The 23,157-nt window shown below is 41.4% G+C and overlaps 1 protein-coding gene and 1 long non-coding RNA gene across 2 annotated transcripts; both read left to right on the forward strand.

The window, feature by feature from the left end:
- Positions 1-16,207: 16,207 nt before the first annotated feature.
- On the forward strand, positions 16,208-22,689 carry LOC122650684 (L-ascorbate oxidase homolog). Its single transcript, XM_043844078.1, has 5 exons — positions 16,208-16,435; positions 16,525-16,634; positions 16,870-17,131; positions 17,257-17,353; positions 22,508-22,689. Exons 3-5 carry the CDS (start codon positions 17,012-17,014, stop codon positions 22,687-22,689), a joined length of 399 nt encoding a protein of 132 aa, XP_043700013.1. The 5' UTR covers positions 16,208-16,435; positions 16,525-16,634; positions 16,870-17,011.
- Positions 21,232-21,954, forward strand: LOC122650119. The gene is made up of 3 exons (XR_006331382.1): positions 21,232-21,409; positions 21,499-21,608; positions 21,843-21,954. It is a non-coding gene; the product is annotated as an uncharacterized LOC122650119 (long non-coding RNA).
- Positions 22,690-23,157: the final 468 nt, after the last annotated feature.

Raw genomic sequence — 23,157 nt, forward strand, 5'->3', positions numbered from 1 at the left:
CAAGGGGGTAGAGGTGTCTTTTCACATAGGGAGGAGAGATATAGACTCATGGGAGTGCTGGCGTAGGCCACACTCCCGGACAGAGAACTTTTTCCCTATAAATAAATAATAAAGTAAACTAATTAATTAAACACACACACTTTTTCATAAAAAAAAAAGGGATACAACTTCTAATTGGGGATCTTAGTAAGAACACATAGGAAATTGAAATTCCTTGTCTATATGTTGATATAAGTACTTAAACTATACATAAATATATATATATATATATACTTATGAGAATTGGTGAGTGTAATATTTAATTATTATGTGTTTGATATTGTGATGTACGAACTGTGTGGAGTGTTGTTATGCAGAACCGAACATAGATATGTAGGTATGTTGTAATATGTATTTACTACGTGTAGGGAGTGTAGATATTTCCCCATCCAAAATTCAAGTCTGCCAAGAATAGGATCTTATAGGCTGTCTAGTCAATCAAAACACTTAGACGCTAAGGTACCTCGAGCCAACCCAAGTATATTTTATTGATATTTTTTTTTTAGTCATTTAAGTTCCAGTAGACATGTACTTAATTCTTTTAATTAAGTATAACTTGATGCCTAGAACCATTTTCTATGACAGGACCCATTACCTCAACCAAGCCTGGAGACCCCGACAGCATGCGATATATTAGGCAACTAAGAAGGAGATTGATCAGGATACGTACGATGCAAGCCCGTGCTGAAAATCAACTAGTGATCTACCTAGCTCTTGCAGATGCTAGCGAACCCGAATATCAAGCCATTTACTTATCCGTAGCCGACAAAGTTAGAGGAGACATAGCTTACCTGTACGTGCAAACCATCATTACTAGTTGGCAATTGCAGAGACTTGCCTGTTAGACCAGGTAAATAATTAAAAGCCTTCTATTTAAAAATTTAAAATCTCTCATATAGTGTCATGCATAGCATACCATTACATAAAATATTTAAGAAGAGAAACCAAAGATAAAATGAAAAAAAAACATCTCATAATAAATAAAGATAACATATCTAACAATCCACCTTACTGGTGCGACTCATGAAATTCACTAGAACTACGGACTAGGTTTGTACCTGTACTAGCTAGGCAGTGAATGTTGACCCTGTTGAGAGATATTGGAATATTGAACATGCTCCTCTTTTCAAAGAAGCCACAATGGTCAACACAAGAAGAAGTTCTCGTGGTGGTTGTAAAGGGAAGCAACCTTGTATTATACCTGAGGTTGAATTGCCAAATGGGACTGAGGCTCAAAATTCTAAGGCATCGGCTACTTCGTTAGAGGCACCAGCGGCTGCATGAGCCACTGCTGCAGCACCTCAGCCACTGAAGTACTTGAGTGCACGGACACACAGAAGCTGATATGTGTGGGTTATCAGTTGCAAAATGAAGCCGAAGCTTGGTGGAAAGCTACTAAGCCTAACTTGGAAGTTACTCACCCGAACCCCACGTGGGATCAATTTAAAGAAGTTTTCTTCAAGAACTACTTCCCAGAGAATTTCAGGGATAGGAAAGAAGTTGAGTTCATCGCACTGGTACAAGAAACCAAGTCAGTACTGGATTACCAACAACGATTTGAAGACTTGTTTCATTTTGCTCCAGCACTTGAAAGGGGAAGATAGTAAGGCAGAGAAATTCGAGAAAGGACTCAAGACTGAGATCGGACCAGTATTGTCAATCATGGACATCCGGGATTAAGCTCAGATGGTCGACAAGGTGAAGACCATGGAAGATAGATTTAAAGAGAAAGAGAAAGAGAAAGTTGTGACGTCGTCTGTAGGTAAGAGGCCAAACAATTTCCAAACCTATGCCTGGCCAAATAAAGCTTACCGCGGAACCAATTCAAATTCCATCTCGACTCTGTATCGTAGGCCGAACGTGGGTCAAAACCCTTTCCGCCCCACATTCAATCGACCTACTCAACCTACTACGACTTAAGCGACAACAGCAGCTTCGCCAGCCCGACCAGCCACAAGTCAAGTGAGCTAAGCCTCAACACCTATTGTTTCACCCTATAAGTGCTATGTGTACAATAAGGAAGGGCACATGGCTAGAGATTGCAGATCGCGTGGGTATGGCAACAACTCGCCGAATAAGCCCTACGCTAGACCTTTCCAGCCACGGGACAATCGGACGCGAGGGAAGGTGTTTGCGATGATGAATGAAGAAGCTGAGGCGAACCCTGATGTATTGACAGGTAAGTTGGCTGAGCACGACTAAATTATAGTGAATAATTGGTTTACCTTATGTAACCTAAACTACCTACGAACCGTACTCTGAATGTCTCGACCATACCTGCATGAGTATTATTTGACTTGGGCGCAACCCACTCGTTTGTCTCTACCACTTTTACGAGTAGGATGGAAGATCAATCGAGAGACATCGGGCACAAACTAGTAGGCACCGACGGGCAGTGTCGTGAGTTTGAAAGAAGTATACGACCCCTGCCAGATTGAGATTTGTGGGAAGAATCTAACTGCACGATTGATAAAGATGGATATAAAGGATTTTGATGTGATACTAGGCATGGATTGGTTATCCGCCTATGGTGCAAACGTCTTGTGTGCAGAGAAGAAGATTGTGTTTAAGATGAATGATGGGTCAATCCTCACTTATCAAAGTGAACCAAGAAGGAAACCCAGGAAGATAACCCTATCAGCCCTTCAGGCGCAAAGATTGATAGGCGAAGGATGTCAAGGCTTTTTGGCCACTGTGATAGACACAGAGGCAAAGATAAAACCCTTGGAGGAACCAGAAGTCGTCAGAGAATTTCTTGATGTTTTTCCAGAAGATCTGATGCAGCTACCACCTGACTGCGACATAGAGTTCGCGATTGACCTGATTCTTGGTGCAGTACCAGTATCCAAGGCACCATATCGGATAGCGCCAATCGAATTGAAGGAGTTGCAGGTTCAACTTCAAGACCTGCTGAAGAAGGGATTTATACGCCCCAGCGTATCGCCCTGGGGAGCACCCGTGCTGTTCGTTAAGAAGGATGGTAGTATGCAGTTGTGTATCGACTACCGGGAGTTGAATAAGCTGACTATCAAGAATCGATATCCGTTGCCATGTATCGACGACCTATTTGATCAGTTACAAGGAGCTAGAGTTTTCTCCAAAATCGATCTTAGGTCGGGATATCATCAATTGAAGATAAAGAGCAGTGATATTCACAAAACGGCGTTCCAAACTCGATATGGACATTACGAATTCTTGGTCTTGTCATTCGGATTAACCAACGCCCCGGCAGCATTCATGGACATGATGAATAGAGTATTCCATGAGGTGTTGGATAAATTCGTCATTGTATTTATTGACGACATCCTAGTGTACTCCAAGAGGAAGAGCACGCTCGACACCTTATCTTCGTGTTGCAGCGATTACGAGAGCACCAACTTTTCACCAAGTTCAGTAAATGTGAATTCTGGCTTCACCAAATTGGATTCCTGGGACACATCATTACTGAAGATGGCATTAAAGTGGATCCAGGAAAGGTGAAAGCAGTTCTCGAGTGGGAGACCCCAAAGAGTGCCACTGAGATTCAAAGTTTCTTAGGTTTGGCCGGTTACTATCGATGATTTATTGAAAATTTATTGCGGATTTCGGCACCCATGACAAAACTTACAAAGAAGGGAGCCAAATTTGAATGGAATGAAGCGTGCAAGAAGAGTTTTCAGGAATTGAGAAATCGATTGGTGACAGCTCTAGTCTTGACCATTCTGGATGGCACCGGAGGAATAGTGGTATACACTGACGCATCCAGAACAGGATTGGGTGGCGTCCTGATGCAGAAAGGTAAAGTAGTAGCCTACGCCTCTAGATAATTAAAAGAGCACGAGAAGAACTACCCCACTCATGACTTCGAGTGGGCAGCGGTAGTTTTCGCTTTGAAGATATGGTGGCATTACCTATATGGTGAAAAGAGTGAAATCTTCAGCGACCATAAAAGTCTGAAGTATTTCTTCACCCAGAAGGAGCTGAACATGAGACAGAAACGGTGGTTAGAACTGGTAAAAGATTATGACTGTGAAATCCAATACCACCATGGTAAGGCCAACTTTGTAGCTGATGCGTTAAGTAGAAAATCTCAGACTGCATCTCTCGCTTCCTTGGTTGTAAGCGAACAGTTGTATGAAGAAGCTCAGAAGCTTGATCTGGAACTCGTGATCGAAGGAACGGCTATGCAATTAGCAACCATGGATCTACAACATTCGATACGAGAAGAGATAATTACGAAGCAACCATTGGACCCCGAGCTGGCCAAGATCATTTGGGAAGTACAACAAGGGGTCCATAAGGCCCCAGATTTTTCTTTGGCCCATGATGGTGCATTAAAGTTTTGAGATAGATTGTGTGTGCCTGATGATTATGATGTCCAAGACCGAATCCTTAAAGAGGCGCACAACTCACGCTATACAATCCACCCCAGAAATACAAAGATGTACAAGGATTTGAAGAAGTATTACTGGTGGATGGCAATGAAAGAAACCATAGCAATAGACGTGTCTAAGTGCCTCACCTGTCAACAAATAAAAGCGGAGAGACACCGACTGTATGGATTGTTGTAGCCACTATCTATACCTGAATGGAAGTGGGAAAGGATCACTATGGATTTCGTGATAAATTTACCCAACACCAGGAAGGGCATGAATGTGATTTGGGTGATCGTAGATGGACTGACAAAGGCAGCTCACTTCATACCAATCAAGATAAATTACTCTATGGAGAAGCTTGCTCAATTATATATAGAGAATATAGTTCGCTTACACGGTGTGCCTGTCAGTATTGTGTCTGACAGAGATCCTCGATTTACCTTGAGGTTTTGGAGGAGTTTGCAGAAGGCAGTGGGATCTCAACTAAATCTTAGTATAGCTTTCCATCCGTAGACGGACGGATAGTCAGAAAGGACTATTCAGACTCTGGAGGATATGCTCTGGGCCTATGTTTTGGAAATGAACAGTAGTTGGGATGCTCACATACCTCTGGTGGAATTTGCCTACAATAATAGTTATCACTCCACCATAGGCATGGCACCATTCGAAGCTCTGTACGGACGGAAATGTCGAACTCCGTTATATTGGGATGAAGTTGGCAAACGAAAGTATCTCGGGCCTGAAATGATACAAGCGACATGTGACAAGGTGGATGTCATAAGAGAGAAGATCAAAGCAGCCCAGTCAAGACAGAAAAGTTATGCGGATAATCGAAGGAAGGGTATTAAATTTGAAGTCGGAGAAAAAGTGCTCCTTCAAGTGTCTCCAACTAAAGGATTGCTACGTTTTAGCAAGAAGGGAAAGTTAAGCCCAAGATTTATCGGTCCATATGAAATACTCAATAAAGTGGGACCCGTAGCATACCGGCTAGCACTACCACCATCTTTGTCGGGCGTCCACGATGTCTTCCATATGTCAATGTTGAGAAAGTACATTAACAACCCGACACATGTACTATCAACTGAACCTGAACAGTTGGATGTGGATATGACCTACGAAGAACAACCTACGGAGATATTTGATAGAAAGGAGCATAACCTCCATAATCGCACCATCGCCTTTGTAAAGGTTTGATGGGAAAACAACCCGGTGGAAGAAGCTTCATGGGAACATGAAGAAGAAATGAAGGAGAAGTACCCTCAACTCTTCGAATTGCAAGGTAAGCAAATTTCGAGGACGAAATTTTTGTAAGGTGGGGAGAAATGTCAAACCCTCCTCCTGACTGGCTGGAATTTTGATTGAAGGACAGGAACCCCTGACCAGGCAACCAAGAACACTGTGGAGTATCACTCCAGTGATATGGATCGATGAAGAAACCCTGTGTGGATCATCCTACATGCCTATCAGTAGGTGGATCACTGACCCTTGCGGCTGTACAGCTCATAGCATGATGTATGGCCTGGACTCCAGGTAATCTCTCTCCTCTCCATAAACGTGGGATCCAACGGAGGTCGTACCGATGATGCGTGCATTCTCAGTGGTCATTGATGAAGACCATTGAAGAGTGCACTTGATGCTTTTTGTCTTGGGGACTCCTTTTTGTGTTTTATAGGAGTTTATCCCCGTTCTGTTTGTGGTTTCTGCTGTAGTTTTCTTTCTTTTCTTTTGGGGTTGAGTTAGCTCACCCTGTACATATATGTATGTATATCTTTCTTTCTTTTAGCTTTTGTCAGCTTAGTTTCTTGTTGTGGGTTGTACCTGGGTGGGAATGTTTCAGAACACAATATATATATATATATATATCACTCTCATTCCCGTATTACTACGCTTTTTCTTTTATTATAATTGTAGTTTATTCTGCAGCACTCTGATCTTACCTGTAGTAGTGTGATGAATGTGGACCCATGAATGTAAGCACTGCTTCTAGATCCGTGGGATTTGGCGGATTGTCGTTACGCAATTCGGGTCACCTACCTAATCCTCCCAGGGGGTGGTTTGGGGTGTGACAGAACTTGGTATCAGAGCTTCGAATGGTGCCATGCTTATGGTGGAGTGATAACTATTATTGTAGGCAAATTCCACCAGAGGTATGTGAGCATCCCAACTATTGTTGATTTCTAAAACACAGGCCCGGAGCATATCCTCCAGAGTTTGAATAGTCCTTTCTGGGACACATCGTTACTGAAGACGGCATTAAAGTGGATCTAGGAAACGTGAAAGCAGTTCTAGAGTGGGAGACCCCGAAGAGTGCCACTGAGATTCGAAGTTTCTTAGGTTTGGTCGGTTGCTACCAACGGTTTATTGAAAATTTCTCGCGGATTTCGGCAGCCATGACAAAACTTATAAAGAAGGGATCCAAATTTGAATGGAATGAAGCGTGCGAGAAGAGTTTTAAGGAATTATGAAATTGATTGGTGACAGCTCCAGTCTTGACCATTCCGGATGGCACCGGAGGAATGGTGGTATACACCGACGCATCCAGAACAGGATTGGGTGGTGTCCTGATGCAGAAAGGTAAATTAGTCGCCTACGCCTCTAGACAATTAAAAGAGCACGAGAAGAACTACCCCACTCATGACTTAGAGTTGGCAGCGGTAGTTTTCGCGTTGAAGATATGGCGGCATTACTTATATGGTGAAAAGAGTGAAATTTTCAGCGACCATAAAAGTCTGAAGTATTTCTTCACCCAGAAGGAGTTAAACATGAGATAGAGACAGTGGTTAGAACTGGTAAAAGATTATGACTGTGAAATCCAGTACCACCCTGGTAAGGCCAACGTTGTAACTGATGTGTTAAGCAAAAAATCTCAGACTGCATCTCTCGCTTCCTTGGTTGTAAGCAAACAGTTGTATGAAGAAGCTCGGAAGCTTGATCTGGAACTTGTGATCGAAGGAACAGCTGTGCAATTAGTAGCCATGGATCTATAGCCATCGATACGAGAAGAGATAATTATGAAGCAACCATTGGACCCCGAGCTAGCCAAGATCATATGGGAAGTACAACAAGGTGTCCATAAGGACCCAGATTTTTCTTTAGCCCATGATGGTGCATTAAAGTTTCGAGATAGATTGTGCGTGCCTGATGATTATGATGTCCAAGACCAAATCCTTAAAGAGGCGCACAACTCACCCTATACAATTCACCCCGGAAGTACGAAGATGTACAAGGATTTGAAGAAGTATTACTGGTCGATGGGAATGAAGAAGAAACTATAGCAATATACGTGTCTGAGTGCCTCACCTGTCAACAAATAAAAGCGGAGAGACACCAACCGTATGGATTGTTGCAGCCACTACCTATACCTGAATGGAAGTGGGAAAGAATCACTATGGATTTCGTGATAAATCTGCTGAATGCCAGGAAAGGCATGAATGCGATTTGGGTGCTCTTGCTCCTTGTAACTAATCAAATAGGTCGTCGATACGCGGCAATGGATATCGATTCTTGATAGTCAACTTATTCAACTCACGGTAGTCGATACACAACCGCATACTACCATCCTTCTTCTTAACGAACAGCACGGGTGCTCCCTAGGGCGATACGCTGGGCCGTATAAATCCCTTCTTCAGCAGGTCTTGAAGTTGAACCTGCAACTCCTTCAATTCGATTGGCGCCATCTGATATGGTGCCTTGGATACCAGTGCTGCACCAGGAATCAGGTCAATCGCGAACTCTATGTCGTGGTCAGGCGGTAGCTGCGTCAGATCTTCTGAAAAAACATCAGGAAATTCTCTGACGACTTCTAGTTCCTCCAAGGGTTTTATCTTTGCCTCCGTGTCTATCACAGTGGCCAAAAAGCCTTGACATCCTTCGTCTAACAATCTTCGCGCCTGAACGACTGATAGGGTTATCTTCCTAGGTTTCCTTCTTGGTTCACTTTGATAAGTGAGGATTGACCCATCATTCATCTTAAACACAATCTTCTTCTCCGCACACAAGACGTTTGCACCATAGGCGGATAACCAATCCTTGCCTAGTATCACGTCAAAATCCTTTATATCCATCTTTATCAATCATGCGGTTAGATTCTTCCCACAAATTTCAATCTGGCAGGGGTCGTATACTTCTTTCAGACTCACGACATTGCCCGTTGGTGTGCTAACTACTAGTTCGTGCCCAATGTCTCTCGGTTGATCTTTCATCTTACTCGTAAAAGTGGTAGAGATAAAAGAGTGGGTTGCGCCCGAGTCGAATAATACTCGTGCAGGTATGGTCGAGACATTCAGAGTACGATTCATAGGTAGTTTAGGTTACATAAGGTAAACCAATTATTCCTTATAATTTAGTAGTGTTCAGCCAACTTACCTGTCAATACATCGGGGTTCGCCTCAGCTTCTTCATTCGTCATCGCAAACACCTTTCCTCGCGTCCGATTGTCCCGTGGCTAGAAAGGTCTAGCGTAGGGCTGATTCGGCGAGTTATTGCCATACCCACGTGATCTGCAATCTCTAGCCATGTGCCCTTCCTTATTGCACACATAGCACTTATAGGGTGAAATAGCAGGTGTTGAGGCTTGGCTCACTTGACTTGTGGCTGATCGGACTGGCGAAGCTACTGCTGTTGCTTGACTCGTAGCCGGTTGAGCAGGTCGATTGAATGTGGGGCGGAAAGGGTTCTAACCCACGTTCAGCCTACGATACGGAATCGAGATGGAATTTGTATTGATTCAACGGTAAGCTTTATTTGGTCAGGCATAGGTCTGGAAATTGTTTGACCTCTTGCCTACAGACGACGTCACAGCTTTCTCTTTCTCTTTCTCTTTAAATCTATCTTCCATGGTCTTCGCCTTGTCGACCATCTGAGCATAATCCCGGATGTCCATGATTGACAATACTAATCCGATCTCAGTCTTGAGTCCTTTCTCGAATTTCTTTGCCTTACTAACTTCCCCTTTCAGGTGCTCTGGAGCAAAATGAAACAAGTCTTCCAATCGTTGTTGGTAATCCAGTACTGACTTGGTTCCTTGTACCAGTGCGATGAACTCAGCTTCTTTCCTATCCCTGAAACTCTCTGGGAAGTAGTTCTTGAAGAAAACTTCTTTAAATTGATCCCACGTGGGGTTCGGGTTAGTAGCTTCCAAGTTAGGCTTAGTAGCTTTCCACCAAGCTTCGGCTTCATTTTGCAACTGATAACCCGCACATATCAGCTTTTGTGCATCCGTGCACTCAAGTACTTCAAATGCCTTTTCTAGTGCACCGATCCACCGTTCCGGCTGCATTGCCTCAGAAGTTATTTTGGAAAATGCAGGCGGTTGGAGTTTCTTGAATCTCTCCATAACCTTAGCGGTAGAGTTCTCCGCTAAGTGTTGAGGCACAGGTGGTGGGAATAGTACGGGCCGGTTGGGTGGTGGTGGTGGTGGTGTTGCGCGTTCATGCATCATGGTTACAAACTGTGTAGACATCTGACCAAGCAATTCTTGTTGTTGTTGCATGGTCCACATCATTGTGGTCATGAATGCAGTCACGTCGCCGGCTGCCATATTTGGCTGAGGTGTTGCAGCAGTGGCTCGTGCAGCCGCTAGTGCCGCTGACGAAGCAGCCTATGCTTCAGAATTTTGAACCTCAGTCCCATTTGGCAAGTCAACCTCCGGTATAATACGAGGTTGATTCCCTTTACGACCACCACGAGAACTTCTACTTGTGTTGACCATTGTGGCTTCTCTGAAAAGAGGAGCATGTTCAATATTCCAATATCTCTCAACAGGGTCAACATTCACTGCCTAGCTAGTATAGGTACAAACCTAGTCCGGAGTTCCAGTGAATTTCATGAGTCGCACTATTATGGTGGAGTGTTAGATATGTTATCTTTGTTCATTATGAGATGTTTTCTTTCATTTTATCTTTGGTTTCTCTTCTTAAATATTTTATGTAATGGTATGCTATGCATGACACTATATGAGAGATTTTCAATTTTTAAATAGAAGGCTTTTAATTATTTACCTGGTCTAACAGGCTAGTCTCTGCAATTGCCAACTAGTAATGATGGTCTGCAAGTACAGGTAAGCTATGTCTCCTCTAACTTCGTCTGCTAAGGATAAGTAAATGGCTCGATATTCGGGTTCGCTAGTGTCTACAAGAACTAGGTAGATCACTAGTTGATTTTCAGCACGGGCTTGCACCATACGTATCCTGATCAATCTCCTTCTTAGTTGCCTAATATATCGCATGCTGCCAGGGTCTCTAGGCTTGGTTGAGGTAACGGGTCATGTCGTAGAAAATGGTTCTAGGCATCAGGTTATACTTAATTAAAAGAATTAAGTACATGTCTACTGGAACTTAAATGACTAAAAAAAAAATATCAATAAAATATACTTGGGTTGGCTCGAGGTACCTTAGCGTCTAAATGTTTTGATTGACTAGGCAGCCTATAAGATCCTATTCTTGGTAGACTTGAATTTTGGATGGGGAAATATCTACGCTCCCTACACGTAGTAAATACATATTACAACATACCTACATATCTATGTTCGGTTCTGCATAACAACACTCCACACAGTTCATACATCACAATATCAAGCACATAATAATTAAATATTACACTCACTAATTCTCATAAGTATATATATATATATATATATATATATATATATATATATATATATTTATGTATAGTTTAAGTACTTATATCAACATATAGACAAGGAATATCAATTTCCTATGTTTTCTTACTAAGATCCCCAATTAGAAGTTGTATCCCTTTGATTTTATGAAAAAGTGTGTGTGTTTAATTAATTAGTTTAATTTATTATTTATTTATATTATTATTATTTTTTTTTTTTTTTGAACCATTAGTAAAAATCCTTATTTTTATGTTCAACAAAGCTATTATAGGTGAAGTCCAAGTTCCCATGTGCTAAAACTTCAAAATCAGCAAAATTGCATTCATTGGGCGATGTCTCTGGGTGTTGCCTGCATCGCCCAGTGCCATCGCCTAGAGAATCGGGGCACAAGTATATGAGTCCGAGAGGGGCCCATTTCAATCCTAACTTCTTCTAAACTTCTCTAAACACTTGGGGAGAGTCCTTGGAGGGTTGTGTGACTAATTCCACACCAAATCCTCATATTTCTTCGAGTTCTTTGCGAATCGACGCATGCCTAGGTAAGATTTCTTAACTACATTCTCTTTTTAGGTTTTTCTTCTTATTCTATCTTACTTTAGCTAGGGTTCTTGCTAGATTTCCTTGCCCTAACTGTCTTTTTTCTTCTCTTTTGTAGAAAAATGTCTACAAGTCACCGTACGGCTAGGAAGTCCGGGGCACAGAAGAGACTCCGGGTTGAGAGTGATCGTTCATCATCATCTTCATCTGTGGTACCTCCATCTTCACCTAGGGATGACTCCTCTTTGGAGGAACCCGAGTTTGATCGATTCCACTTTTCTCGGTATGAGCATGTTAGGGTTTGGAAAAATTTTAGGTCACTAAAAATTGTGAACGGCCAGGTGGTCCAGGTGGCGGACTTTCACCAATACAGTCTCTTTTCTAGGTTCAACATCTTGGGTTGGACCTCTATGTTGACCCCCACCGAGCCTTGTTATCCTAACTTGGTTCGGTACTTTTATTGCAATTTGGTGCCATCTAGGGCACAAGAGTTTAGTCTGTTGAGTAGGGTGAAGAGAGTGGAGAAATGTCATACCTTGCTCCTGACTGGCTGAAATTTTGATTGAAGGACAGGAACCCCTGACCAGGCAACAAAGAACACTGTGGAGTATCACTCCAGTGATTTGGATTGATGAAGAAATCCTGTGTGGATCATCCTACATGCCTGTCAGCAGGTGGATCACTGACCCTTGAGGCTGTATAGCTCACAGCATGATGTATGACCTGGACTCCAGGTAATCTCTCTCCTCTCCATAAATGTGGGATCAACCTCTGAAAAAGTGTGTAAAAACCTCCAAATGGCATGTGGGGACAATGCCCTGACCAAGGGTCAAACCCCTGTGTAAGCCCCACTGAGATTCAGCTTTGGTACAATCGCTGGGCGATGGCACTGGGCGATGCAGACAAGGCCCAGAGACATCGCCCAGTGAGTAAAACAACATATTTTAATGGATTTAAATTATGGGGACCACTCATCTTGGACATGGGCACCCTCCATAGGTAGAGGGGAGTCTGAGGGACCACCTCATACCCTTGGTTCACTGTGGACCCCACCAGTGTGCCCAGAGTGGCTGTAAATGCAGTTAAAAATGCATTTTGAGAAAGGGCCTTAACAGCCAAATAGACCCTAAAGAGGGCTGGGCCTATAAATTGATGAGCCTTAGGCTCATTTGAGCTTTAGACACTGCTCATTTCATAGGAGAGAAAGGAAGAGAAAGAAGAGAGAAAGAAGAGAGGAAGAAGAAGGAAGAAAGAAAGGAAGGAAGGAAGGGGGGGAGCTGCTCTCACACCTGGGCCCTGATTTTCGTGCCTCCTCAGCTCTGCTCAGGTATAAATACATATGTACATACCTGCTGCCTCTTGAATCTCTGAGTTTTTGCTTGGTTTTTACTCTCTGGTAGCCTAGATAGCTAGGGTTTACCCTGAACAGCCTCAGATCTGCCATGCAAGTATGGAGCATGGAAGATCTGTGATTTTTGGTAAATTTCATAGGTCTGATATGCTATTTTTGAGAGCCGAATCTGGTTGTGCATAGCTGCACTGCTCAGATTCACTGTTGGCTGGTTGTTTGGAACCTTGGATGCAAGCAATGGCTGCATAGACCTAGCCCTAGGTAGTTGCAACCTTGAATCACCATGTTGCATCTGTTTCCAGCCTTGCATGTGGCTGAAACTGGGATTCACACCTGAAGAAAACCCTATGACACTATTCACTGGGCTGTCTGGGCAGCCTCTGGCAGCCAAATGGTGGGCCCAGTGAAAAATCCACATGGACCATGATGTAGATCACCCCAGGGGTCACCTTATGCCCTAACATGCATGGGGTGATGATTTGAGCACTGCCCATGAGAACCAACCTTGGGATCTCAGCCCAATGTCGATTTGAAGACTCTGGGTGATGCACTGGGCGATGCACCCAACGCCCAGAGACATCACCCAGTGAATGGTAGTTGGCAGAATTACTGATCTGGCCTTGGGAACCTCACCCAATGGCCATGGTACTGTGTGGGAAGGTGGGAAATGACCTAAATACCCCTCCCCAGATCTGTCCTTATGAAGGTATGGCTTGGGAACCCAAGTGGGGCCCCCAGGTGATGAAAACCCTATCTGTGCTTGGTTCTGCAGCACTGTCAGGCTGTGGATAGCACTGTAAATCTAAAATGACCTAGGGTCGGATACAACCACTTAGAATGACCATTTTACCCCTAGACCACCATCTCTGGATGATGCATCGGGACATAGACCTAAGGCCCAGTGCAAGGCCCAGAGAATTCCAGGTGAGAACCAACTGAACACCGGGTCAACCCAGTGAGCTTAGGTTAACCCTAGGACTACTAGAGACAGATTGGAAACTTAATATGACAATATTTTATATACATCTAGGATTTGATCCCGCACTCGAGGTCTACAACCAGACTGCTGTTGGAACTGAATTTGCGATCGAGTTCCTAGAATCAAACCCAGGGAAGTGAAGTATTATCATATATGCATGTGTAACTGTATGCCGGCAAATAAATTCTTAAATCTTAAATGCTGTGTTATTCAATTATGTTCAAATATTCAAGTTACTGTACAATGATTGTCTATTGATCAACACTGTGAATATTATCTGACAATTGTGAATGTTAGACTAGATGCCGTAGTCGGCTTGGAAATGAGGCCTGTGGTAGCCCGTAGAATGGGATGCAGTTGACACCACCCGACTCATACGATGGCATATAGACATGGGGTTAGAGTTTCATCACCCGTGCTACGCACCCTTGCCAACAAGGGTTAAGGTGTTGGATGCCTGTGAGGGTGACCATATGTGTATATGAGAAAAGAAAGGAAATGAAAAGAAAAGAAATGTGATTGCACTGGAATGGTGAATATGAGCTATATGCCGGGCTATAAGCCAGAAAAGAAAGGAAATGAGAATTGTGATGGATTACCCTACAGGTTAATCACAGAGGGCTGGTCGGGCTGACCTGGGTGAACGAATGCGGGAGCTAACCAGACCTCTCCGACAACTCAATTGGTGTATCACGGGAAGGGGTAACCAAGCCCGCACCAGGGATACATGTATTGGGGATTGTAGTAGCACAGGCCTGACTTAGCTGTATTGTTAGGTGGCTAATAATTAATCTGGACTTGCATATCATGTGGAATGTGGTTGCATGTGCATGCATGATGATGTATTTTGCTCACGAGCTCAGTGGGGCTCACACTCTGTTATACAATGTTTTTCTTAGATGATTCTGCAGGTGGATGCTGCTGTGGCATGGAGGCTCATTACAAGGAGGAGAGCCCTGGTTGTTATGATGATATTGGTGTGGACCCCGACGGAGGTCGTGCGGATGATGCATGCATTCTCGGTGGTCATTGATGAAGACCGTTGACGAGTGCACTTGATACTTTTTGTCTTGGGGACTCCTTTTTGTGTTTTATAGGAGTTTATCCCCATTCTGTTTGTGGTTTCTGCTGTAGTTTTCTTTGTTTTCTTTTTGGGGTTGAGTTAGCTCACCCTGTATATATATGTATGTATATCTTTCTTTCTTTTAGCTTTTGTCAGCTTAGTTTCTTGTTGTGGGTTGTATCTGGGTGGGAATGTTTCAGAACACAATATATATGTATATATCACTCTCATTCCCGTTACGCTTTCTCTTTTATTATAATTGTAGTTTATTCTGCAGCACTCTGATCTTACCTGTAGTAATGTGATGAATGTGGACCCATGAATGTAAGCACTGCTTCTAGATCCGTGGGATTTGGTGGATTGTCGTTACGCAATTCGGGTCACCTACCTAATCCTCCCAGGGGGTGGTTTGGGGTGTGACAAGACCACATACCTTGAAAAAGGAAGGTTGAATCTTGGGGAAGAAGGGTTCAAATCCACTATTTGAGGGAGTCGAAACCTCGAACGGACGAAGGCTAGGGCTCCCCTGCTCTGTGCTTCCGTCTTCTCCTTTCAAGCTAAATGAGTTTGGAAACACGCGGTTCGTATTCTTATGAAAAATTTTCAAACGGAGTCACTATCGTGATTACGTTCGTGAATCCGTTGAGTGTAAAAACATAAGTTTTCGTTCTTTGAACTGCATGGACGCACGAACGGAACCACGACCAAGGATTCGTTCATAGTTTTGTACGGCTCAGTTTTTTGGCAAAAAATGGGCACCCTGAGAACGGACGCACGAACAGATTCATGTTCCGAATCCGTCCATTAGTCCGTCCAGCCTATCTTGGCGACAGAGTCACGAACAGAGTCAGAAAGTCGGTAGGTATCTAATGGAGTTCGTTAGTCTTTTGGTAGTTAACGATGTTTGAGACCCAATTTTGACTTTTACATGCTTTGAGCTTTAACTTTTTGTTTTTTCTTTCATATGTAGGGTCTATACCATTCAAGTTTTCTCCCACTGTGCATTGAGACTTTTCTTGTAAGCTATTTTTCTCAACTTTATTTCTTTTATAACCTTCAAGTTTTCATTCTGTAGTTTAGGTATTGAATCTTGGGTTTTGGCTCCTTCCATGCTTAATTATTAATTATTTATGAAACATTGAAATAGTTATACTTGTGTTGGAACAGAGATCAACTGATAGATGTTGTTAGATTAAGCAGTGTAACAGTAGCAGCTAAAACGGATAGAGATTGTTACTATGTTCTTGAAAGTTTAAATCTGTTAGGTCGTTTCTTTTCGTGCCATGGATGTCTTATTCGGAGTTATTTCTGCAGAAGTTTGAACATTGGAGAGGTTTCTGGTGACAAAATGAGGCAAGCATTATTGTTGTATTTGATTTGTGGAGTTCTAGCTTGCTTTAGCCTTTTGCCAGTGAAAGCAGAGGACCCTTACAGATACTATACATGGACTGTAACTTATGGAACTATTTATCCTCTTGGTGTCCCTCAATAGGTAGGTTTACCAGTAGATTAGGACACTTCTTGTTATCCATTTAGGCAGAAATATCATTCTGATCTAAGATTAATTGTTTGTTTTTGAAGGGTATTCTCATCAATGGCCAATTTCCTGGTCCTAGACTTGATATTCTGACCAACAATAACATAATCCTCAACCTCATTAATGAGCTGGACCAGCCTTTCTTATTGACATGGTGAGAGTCTCACTCACTGATCTTTCTATTTTGGTTTCACATCTTGAAGTTTCAGACTTTCATTATCAATTGTGTGACACCCATCAATCTGTTTACTGTTTATCCTTGGAGAAATTCAAATGCTACCCTGCCAAAGAGGACTTTTCTTAATGTTTCTTTTACATTCATGAACTGACTAGATTTTTGTTGCTCTGAAATGACCTGGAACTAATAGAGCATGGATTCTGATGAATAGGAATGGTATTAAGCAGAGGAAGAACTCCTGGCAAGATGGAGTGCTTGGGACCAACTGCCCTATTCCTGCGAACTCAAATTACACATACAAGTTCCAACCAAAAGATCAAATTGGAACCTACACTTATTTCCCATCAACTCTAATGCACAAAGCTGCTGGTGGCTTTGGAGGGTTGAATGTCTATGTAATTTCAGTCCTATACCCTGCCCCTGCTGGTGATTTCACTTTGCTTATTGGCGATTGGCACAAGACCAACCGCAAGGTGATTAAGTTAAAAGTGTGTGTGTGCTGGTCCAGATTCATAAAACAGGGCACCCTATTCTCATGATATGCAATAATTTTCTGCCTTTCTATTATCTTACCTTCCGTTGTGCTTCTATTTTGCAGAACTTACAACAATTGCTAGACTCAGGGAAAACTCTTCCTTTCCTTGATGCCATTCTTATAAATGGCCAAGCTCATTCTACCTTCAGTGGTGATCAAGGTATTTTCACCATTTAATTGCATCTCTAAAGTTAACAAAGTCCTTCGGGTCTTTGGTTGGGTAACTCAGTTTTCCAGATGTTCATTTAAATGATGATTAAATGTTGAACTCCCATTACATTTTCAAATAAACCTTCACCCAAATATATCGGATCTAGGTTATTCTGATGTTGCTTTCAGGTAAAACCTACATGTTCAGGATCTCCAATGTGGACCTGTCAACCTCCTTCAAGTTCAGGATTCAGGGACACACAATGAAGCTGGTTGAGGTTGAAGAATCTCACACCTTGCAAAGCATGTATGATTCTCTTGGTGTACATGTTGGCCAATCTCGTATTTTCTTATCTGTGCTTGTACTTTGAAAACTATATAACTTTTTCTTTCTCAGACAATGAGTTTTACATCATAGATAGTGCATGTTAACCACCACAGAAAAGGGTGGTTGGCCATTTGTCGATTGTTATTCTGGACTACCTAAACTTTAGCTTCTTTTGTGACAGCAATTTCACACAGACAATACAATTCTACAAAGCAATCCATTAGGCATGTATTAGTTTACGACATATTTTCTTTGGACTGCCACATCAACATACACTCATATGGATCCCCTGCTACATCCTGTGCCATCACTAGATCCAAATTCACAAATCCAATCCAGCTCTTTCTCTCTGCCTCTATTTTTTTCCTTTTTGGTTGGGAGAGAAAAGTGGGAATGCTGCTTCTGATGCTTGATTTACCAGTTGCATAATACTTTTAATCGAACCAAGTATGAACCAAACTGACTGGGTTTAGTAGTGTTTGCTGATGAGGGACATGACTTGACATGACCCCAGTCATGCTACCTTTACAGAGGTTTTTTAGATCTGATTGTTAGAGGATCCAATCATCTAATTCTCAATTTCTCATGTCTTTTTATTTTCACATTATCTTGTGGGTTTTCTAGGTCAATTATTGGTTGAGGGTTATCTTTCTTAATTATATTGTTTGTCTAACCTCCTCAACCATCCATATTCTGATATGATCATTTCCTTCCCATACTTCTGTCATAACCATTTCGAAAATAATCATTGATATGATGGTGTGCCCATACAGAACAAATGCAGTACCTCAGAGTATTCAGTCCTTGGCTGTGAATAACTGAAGTTATTTTTCTCAATGCAATAACCAATTTGCATTGAAGCATCAAAATAATTTGGAAAACCATGTGTCTTCCGAAGACCCATCAATTTGTTCATTGTTCTTTACTTCTTTTGCAGCTCTGTAAGTGAACCATTAAGTACTCTGATGTTTGCTCAGCATGCCAAACTTATTCAAAACAATGTATATGTATGATAATCATATTCCTCTATGCTGTGATGGAAAATCATATTCCCGACATATAGGTAGCAATTTGCCAATTAGTTAAATACAATTTAACCAATTTAATCATGAGAAACTTCTCAAGTCAAATTCACCGTCTATAGCTCGCATTCATCTCTCACCTCCTCCATCCATCTTTTATGTCCCTTTCGTTTTCTCTCCATCTCACACACAAAATATCAATTCCAGCCCTTGATGAAACACCTGGTTAGTTGATTTGGGCCTTTGTCTAAATATGGCAGTATCTTCTCTGTTATTTTCCTTACTAGATAAGTATGCAACCTTATAGTAACGCTGGCTCTGAATGTGAGAGTGCCATTTGGCAGTAAACACTTCCCATTATATTATGGAGCACTGTTTCTAAATTTTACCTGCAATTTAGAGAAATGGCCAACATAGGTCTCCATTGCTCATGTTCATAGGCTCAACAGACCTCTTCATACTTCCAAATTCAACTACAATTGAGATTTAAAAACTACTGACTTTAATTTTAGGGGGCTCTGGTGTCATGGATAGAATACATCTCAATGTGGATTTTTTACTTATTAGTGTCTTGTCCAGGTTGTTAATTGTTTGAATCCAACAGTTATTAAAGAAGTCAATTATGCCAAATTATGATCTGATTAGATTAATCACATAAATTGTTCTTAGATTCATTAAAGCTTTATTTTCCATTGAAAACAATGTGAAGAATGATATGATGTCTAATTAGTGCAAACTTTATTTATTTTCCCTGTAATTATTCCTTCCTAAGTTGCTCTTAGCGTATCATTATGGGGACACTCAGTCACAAGAAGTAAACCTACCGGATTGTGTTTCCAGTACACGTGCATTGTTTTTGTTGCGATAGCTTCGTGTTTAATGATCATTGTCCTCTCATTCAATTGTACTATCTTTTCATATGTTTAATGTTTATACTTAAGAAATAAAAATTACCGAGGGTAATGTTATTTCTTATTGTTTTCCTCCATCCGTTTTCTGTTTCTTTGATCAATTGTTGTTGTTCAGTTATTACTCAATTTTATTGGTGTGTAATTCCTGAGCATTAGGGTCATGATGCTATATTATATTATTCAACCAGCTGCTTATGGAATGCACATTTGAATTTCTATCTTATAAAACTCAAGCCTTTAGTCACTCAATTAATTTTATTAACATGGTATGAACTGCATCTGGATGAGGTTTCATTTTTGGGAAACAAACGAAAAGCTGTAGCTAAAACCTACACATAAAACAGTCTTGTACCCAGGCCCCCAAAATCAAAATGTGATTAATTTTGTTTTAAATGGAAATAAATTTAAGATATGCATGTTTGCTTTCTAACAGTAAATGAGGGGCCATTGCTTAGAGCAATGCTAAAAGATTTGGGCTGCCAGAGCAAATGCCCAGATTCAAGTCTTGAGGGCGGCCACCTTTGTGCTAAAATGCCAAGGTTAGGACTGACTCCACACTCACTCTTCCCAGGACCTCACATAGGTGGGATCAACCTTGGGTAATGGCCCTTTCTAAGCAGATTATAAATCTATTCGTATTTGAGTGGCAGTAACAAATTAGGAAAATTAAAAATTAAAAAGAAAGTATTGGGAATTTCAAATCAGAACTTTTGAATTGATGTAATAGCACTGGATTAAGGAATATAATAAAACAGATTTTATTTCTTGAAACTGATAGAGGATAACAGATTTTATTTCTTGAAACAGATTTATGTGGATCATCACTGCCACAACCCCTTAACCTTCCTCGAAGACTGCTGGAGCGAGGACGCCACCTTCACCATCATAGAAGCCATGGGCGACTGTTAACTTGACCTCAACCGTGACAGCACTCAGAAACACTGACAAGAGGATGCCGACAGCGCTTTTGTTACTCCTCCTAGATCCGGTAAGATCTCTCTCTCACTCTCTCCCTCTCCCTCTATCTCCACTCCCCAGCCGAAGATCCACCTCCCTTTGTCCCCCCTCTCTCTCCTCCTCTGCTCTTTGCCTCCTCCTCTTCTCTCTGCATTTACCTTTCCCCCTTTTCCTTCTCTTTGATTATTATTTTTTGACAGTCCTTTTATTATTTTCATTAATTTAAGTTCTTTTTTTTGGGTAGTTAACGATGTTAAAGACCCAATTTTGACTTTTACATGCTTTGAGCTTTAACCATTTTTTTTGTTTTTTCTTTCATATGTAGGGTCTATACCATTCAAGTTTTCTCCCATTGTGCATTAAGACTTTTCTTGTAAGCTATTTTTCTGAACTCTATTTCTTTTATAACCTTCAAGTTTTCATTCTGTAGTTTAGGTATTGAATCTTGGCTTTCGGCTCCTTCCATGCTTAATTATTATTTATTTATGAAACATTGAAATAGTTATACTTGTGTTGGAACAGAGATCAACTGATAGATGTTGTTAGATTAAGCAGTGTAACAGTAGCAGCTAAAACGGATAGAGATTGTTACTATGTTCTTGAAAGTTTAAATCTGTTAGGTCGTTTCTTTTCGTGCCATGGATGTCTTATTCGGAGTTATTTCTGCAGAAGTTTGAACATTGGAGAGGTTTCTGGTGACAAAATGAGGCAAGCATTATTGTTGTATTTGATTTGTGGAGTTCTAGCTTGCTTTTAGCCTTTCGCCAGTGAAAGCAGAGGACCCTTACAGATACTATACATGGACTGTAACTTATGGAACTATTTATCCTCTTGGTGTCCCTCAACAGGTAGGTTTATCAGTAGATTAGGACACTTCTTGTTATCCATTTAGGCAGAAATATCATTCTGATCTAAGATTAATTGTTTGTTTTTGAAGGGTATTCTCATCAATAGCCAATTTCCTGGTCCTAGACTTGATGTTGTGACCAACAATAACATAATCCTCAACCTCATTAATAAGCTGGACCAGCCTTTCTTATTGACATGGTGAGAGTCTCACTCACTGATCTTTCTATTTTGGTTTCACATCTTGAAGTTTCAGTCTTCCATTATCAATTGTGTGACACCCATCAATCTGTTTACTGTTTATCCTTGGAGAAATTCAAATGCTACCCTGCCAAAGAGGGCTTTTCTTAATGTTTCTTTTACATTCATGAACTGATTAGATTTTTGTTGCTCTGAATGACCTGGAACTAATAGAGCATGGATTCTGATGAATAGGAATGGTATTAAGCAGATGAAGAACTCCTGGCAAGATGGAGCGCTTGGGACCAACTGCCCTATTCCTGCGAACTCAAATTACACATACAAGTTCCAAACTAAAGATCAAATTACACTTATTTCCCATCAACTCTAATGCACAGAGCTGCTGGTGGCTTTGGAGGGTTGAATGTCTATGCAAGGCCCGTAATTTCAGTCCCATACCCTGCCCCTGCTGGTGATTTCACTTTCCTTATTGGCGATTGGCACAAGACCAACCACAAGGTGATTAAGTTAAAAGTGTGTGTGTGCTGGTCCAGATTCATAAAACTGGGCACCCTACTCTCATGATATGCAATAATTTTCTGCCTTTCTATTATTTTACCTTCCGTTGTGCTTCTATTTTGCAGAACTTACAACAATTGCTAGACTCAGGGAAAACTCTTCCTTTCCCTGATGCCATTCTTATAAATGGCCAAGCTCATTCTACCTTCAGTGGTGATCAACGTACTTTCACCATTTAATTGCATCTCTAAAGTTACCAAAGTCCTTCGGGTCTTTGGTTGGGCAACTCTGTTTTCCAGATGTTGATTTAAATGATGATTAAATGTTGAACTCCCATTACATTTCCAAATAAACCTTCATCCAAATATATCTGATCTAGGTTATCCTGATGTTGCTTTCAGGTAAAACCTACATGTTCAGGATCTCCAATGTGGGCCTGTCAACCTCCTTCAACTTCAGGATTCAGGGACACACAATGAAGCTGGTTGAGGTTGAAGAATCTCACACCTTGCAAAGCATGTATGATTCTCTTGGTGTACATGTTGGCCAATCTCGTATTTTCTTATCTGTGCTTGTACTTTGAAAACTTTATAACTTTTTCTTTCTCAGACAATGAGTTTTACATCATAGATAGTGCATGTTAACCACCACAGAAAAGGGTGGTTGGCCATTTGTCGATTGTTATTTTGGACTACCTAAACTTTAGCTTCTTTTGTGACACCAATTTCACACAGACAATACAAATCTACAGAGCCATCCATTAGGCATGTATTAGTTTACGACATATTTTCTTTGGACTGCCACATCAACATGCACTCATATGGATGCCCTGCTACATCCTGTGCCATCACTAGATCCAAATTCACAAATCCAATCCAGCTCTTTCTCTCTGCCTCTATTTTTTTTATTTTTGGTTGGGAGAGGAAAGGGGGAATGCTACTTCTGATGCTTGATTTACCAGTTGCATAATACTTTTAATCGAACCAAGTATGAACCAAACTGACTGGGTTTAGTAGTGTTTGCTGATGAGGGACATGACTTGACATGACCC

Source organism: Telopea speciosissima, chromosome 2 (assembly GCF_018873765.1).
Source record: "Telopea speciosissima isolate NSW1024214 ecotype Mountain lineage chromosome 2, Tspe_v1, whole genome shotgun sequence".
NCBI classification, from domain to species: Eukaryota; Viridiplantae; Streptophyta; class Magnoliopsida; order Proteales; family Proteaceae; genus Telopea; species Telopea speciosissima.

Coding starts and splice junctions, on each gene's coding strand:
- LOC122650684 (XM_043844078.1), top strand. CDS start 17,012: ATGCACAAAGCTGCTGGTGGCTTTGGAGGGTTGAATGTCTATGTAATT. Junction 17,132..17,256: donor GGCACAAGACCAACCGCAAG/GTGATTAAGTTA, acceptor TCTATTTTGCAG/AACTTACAACAATTGCTAGA. Junction 17,354..22,507: donor TACCTTCAGTGGTGATCAAG/GTATTTTCACCA, acceptor TGTTGCTTTCAG/GTAAAACCTACATGTTCAGG.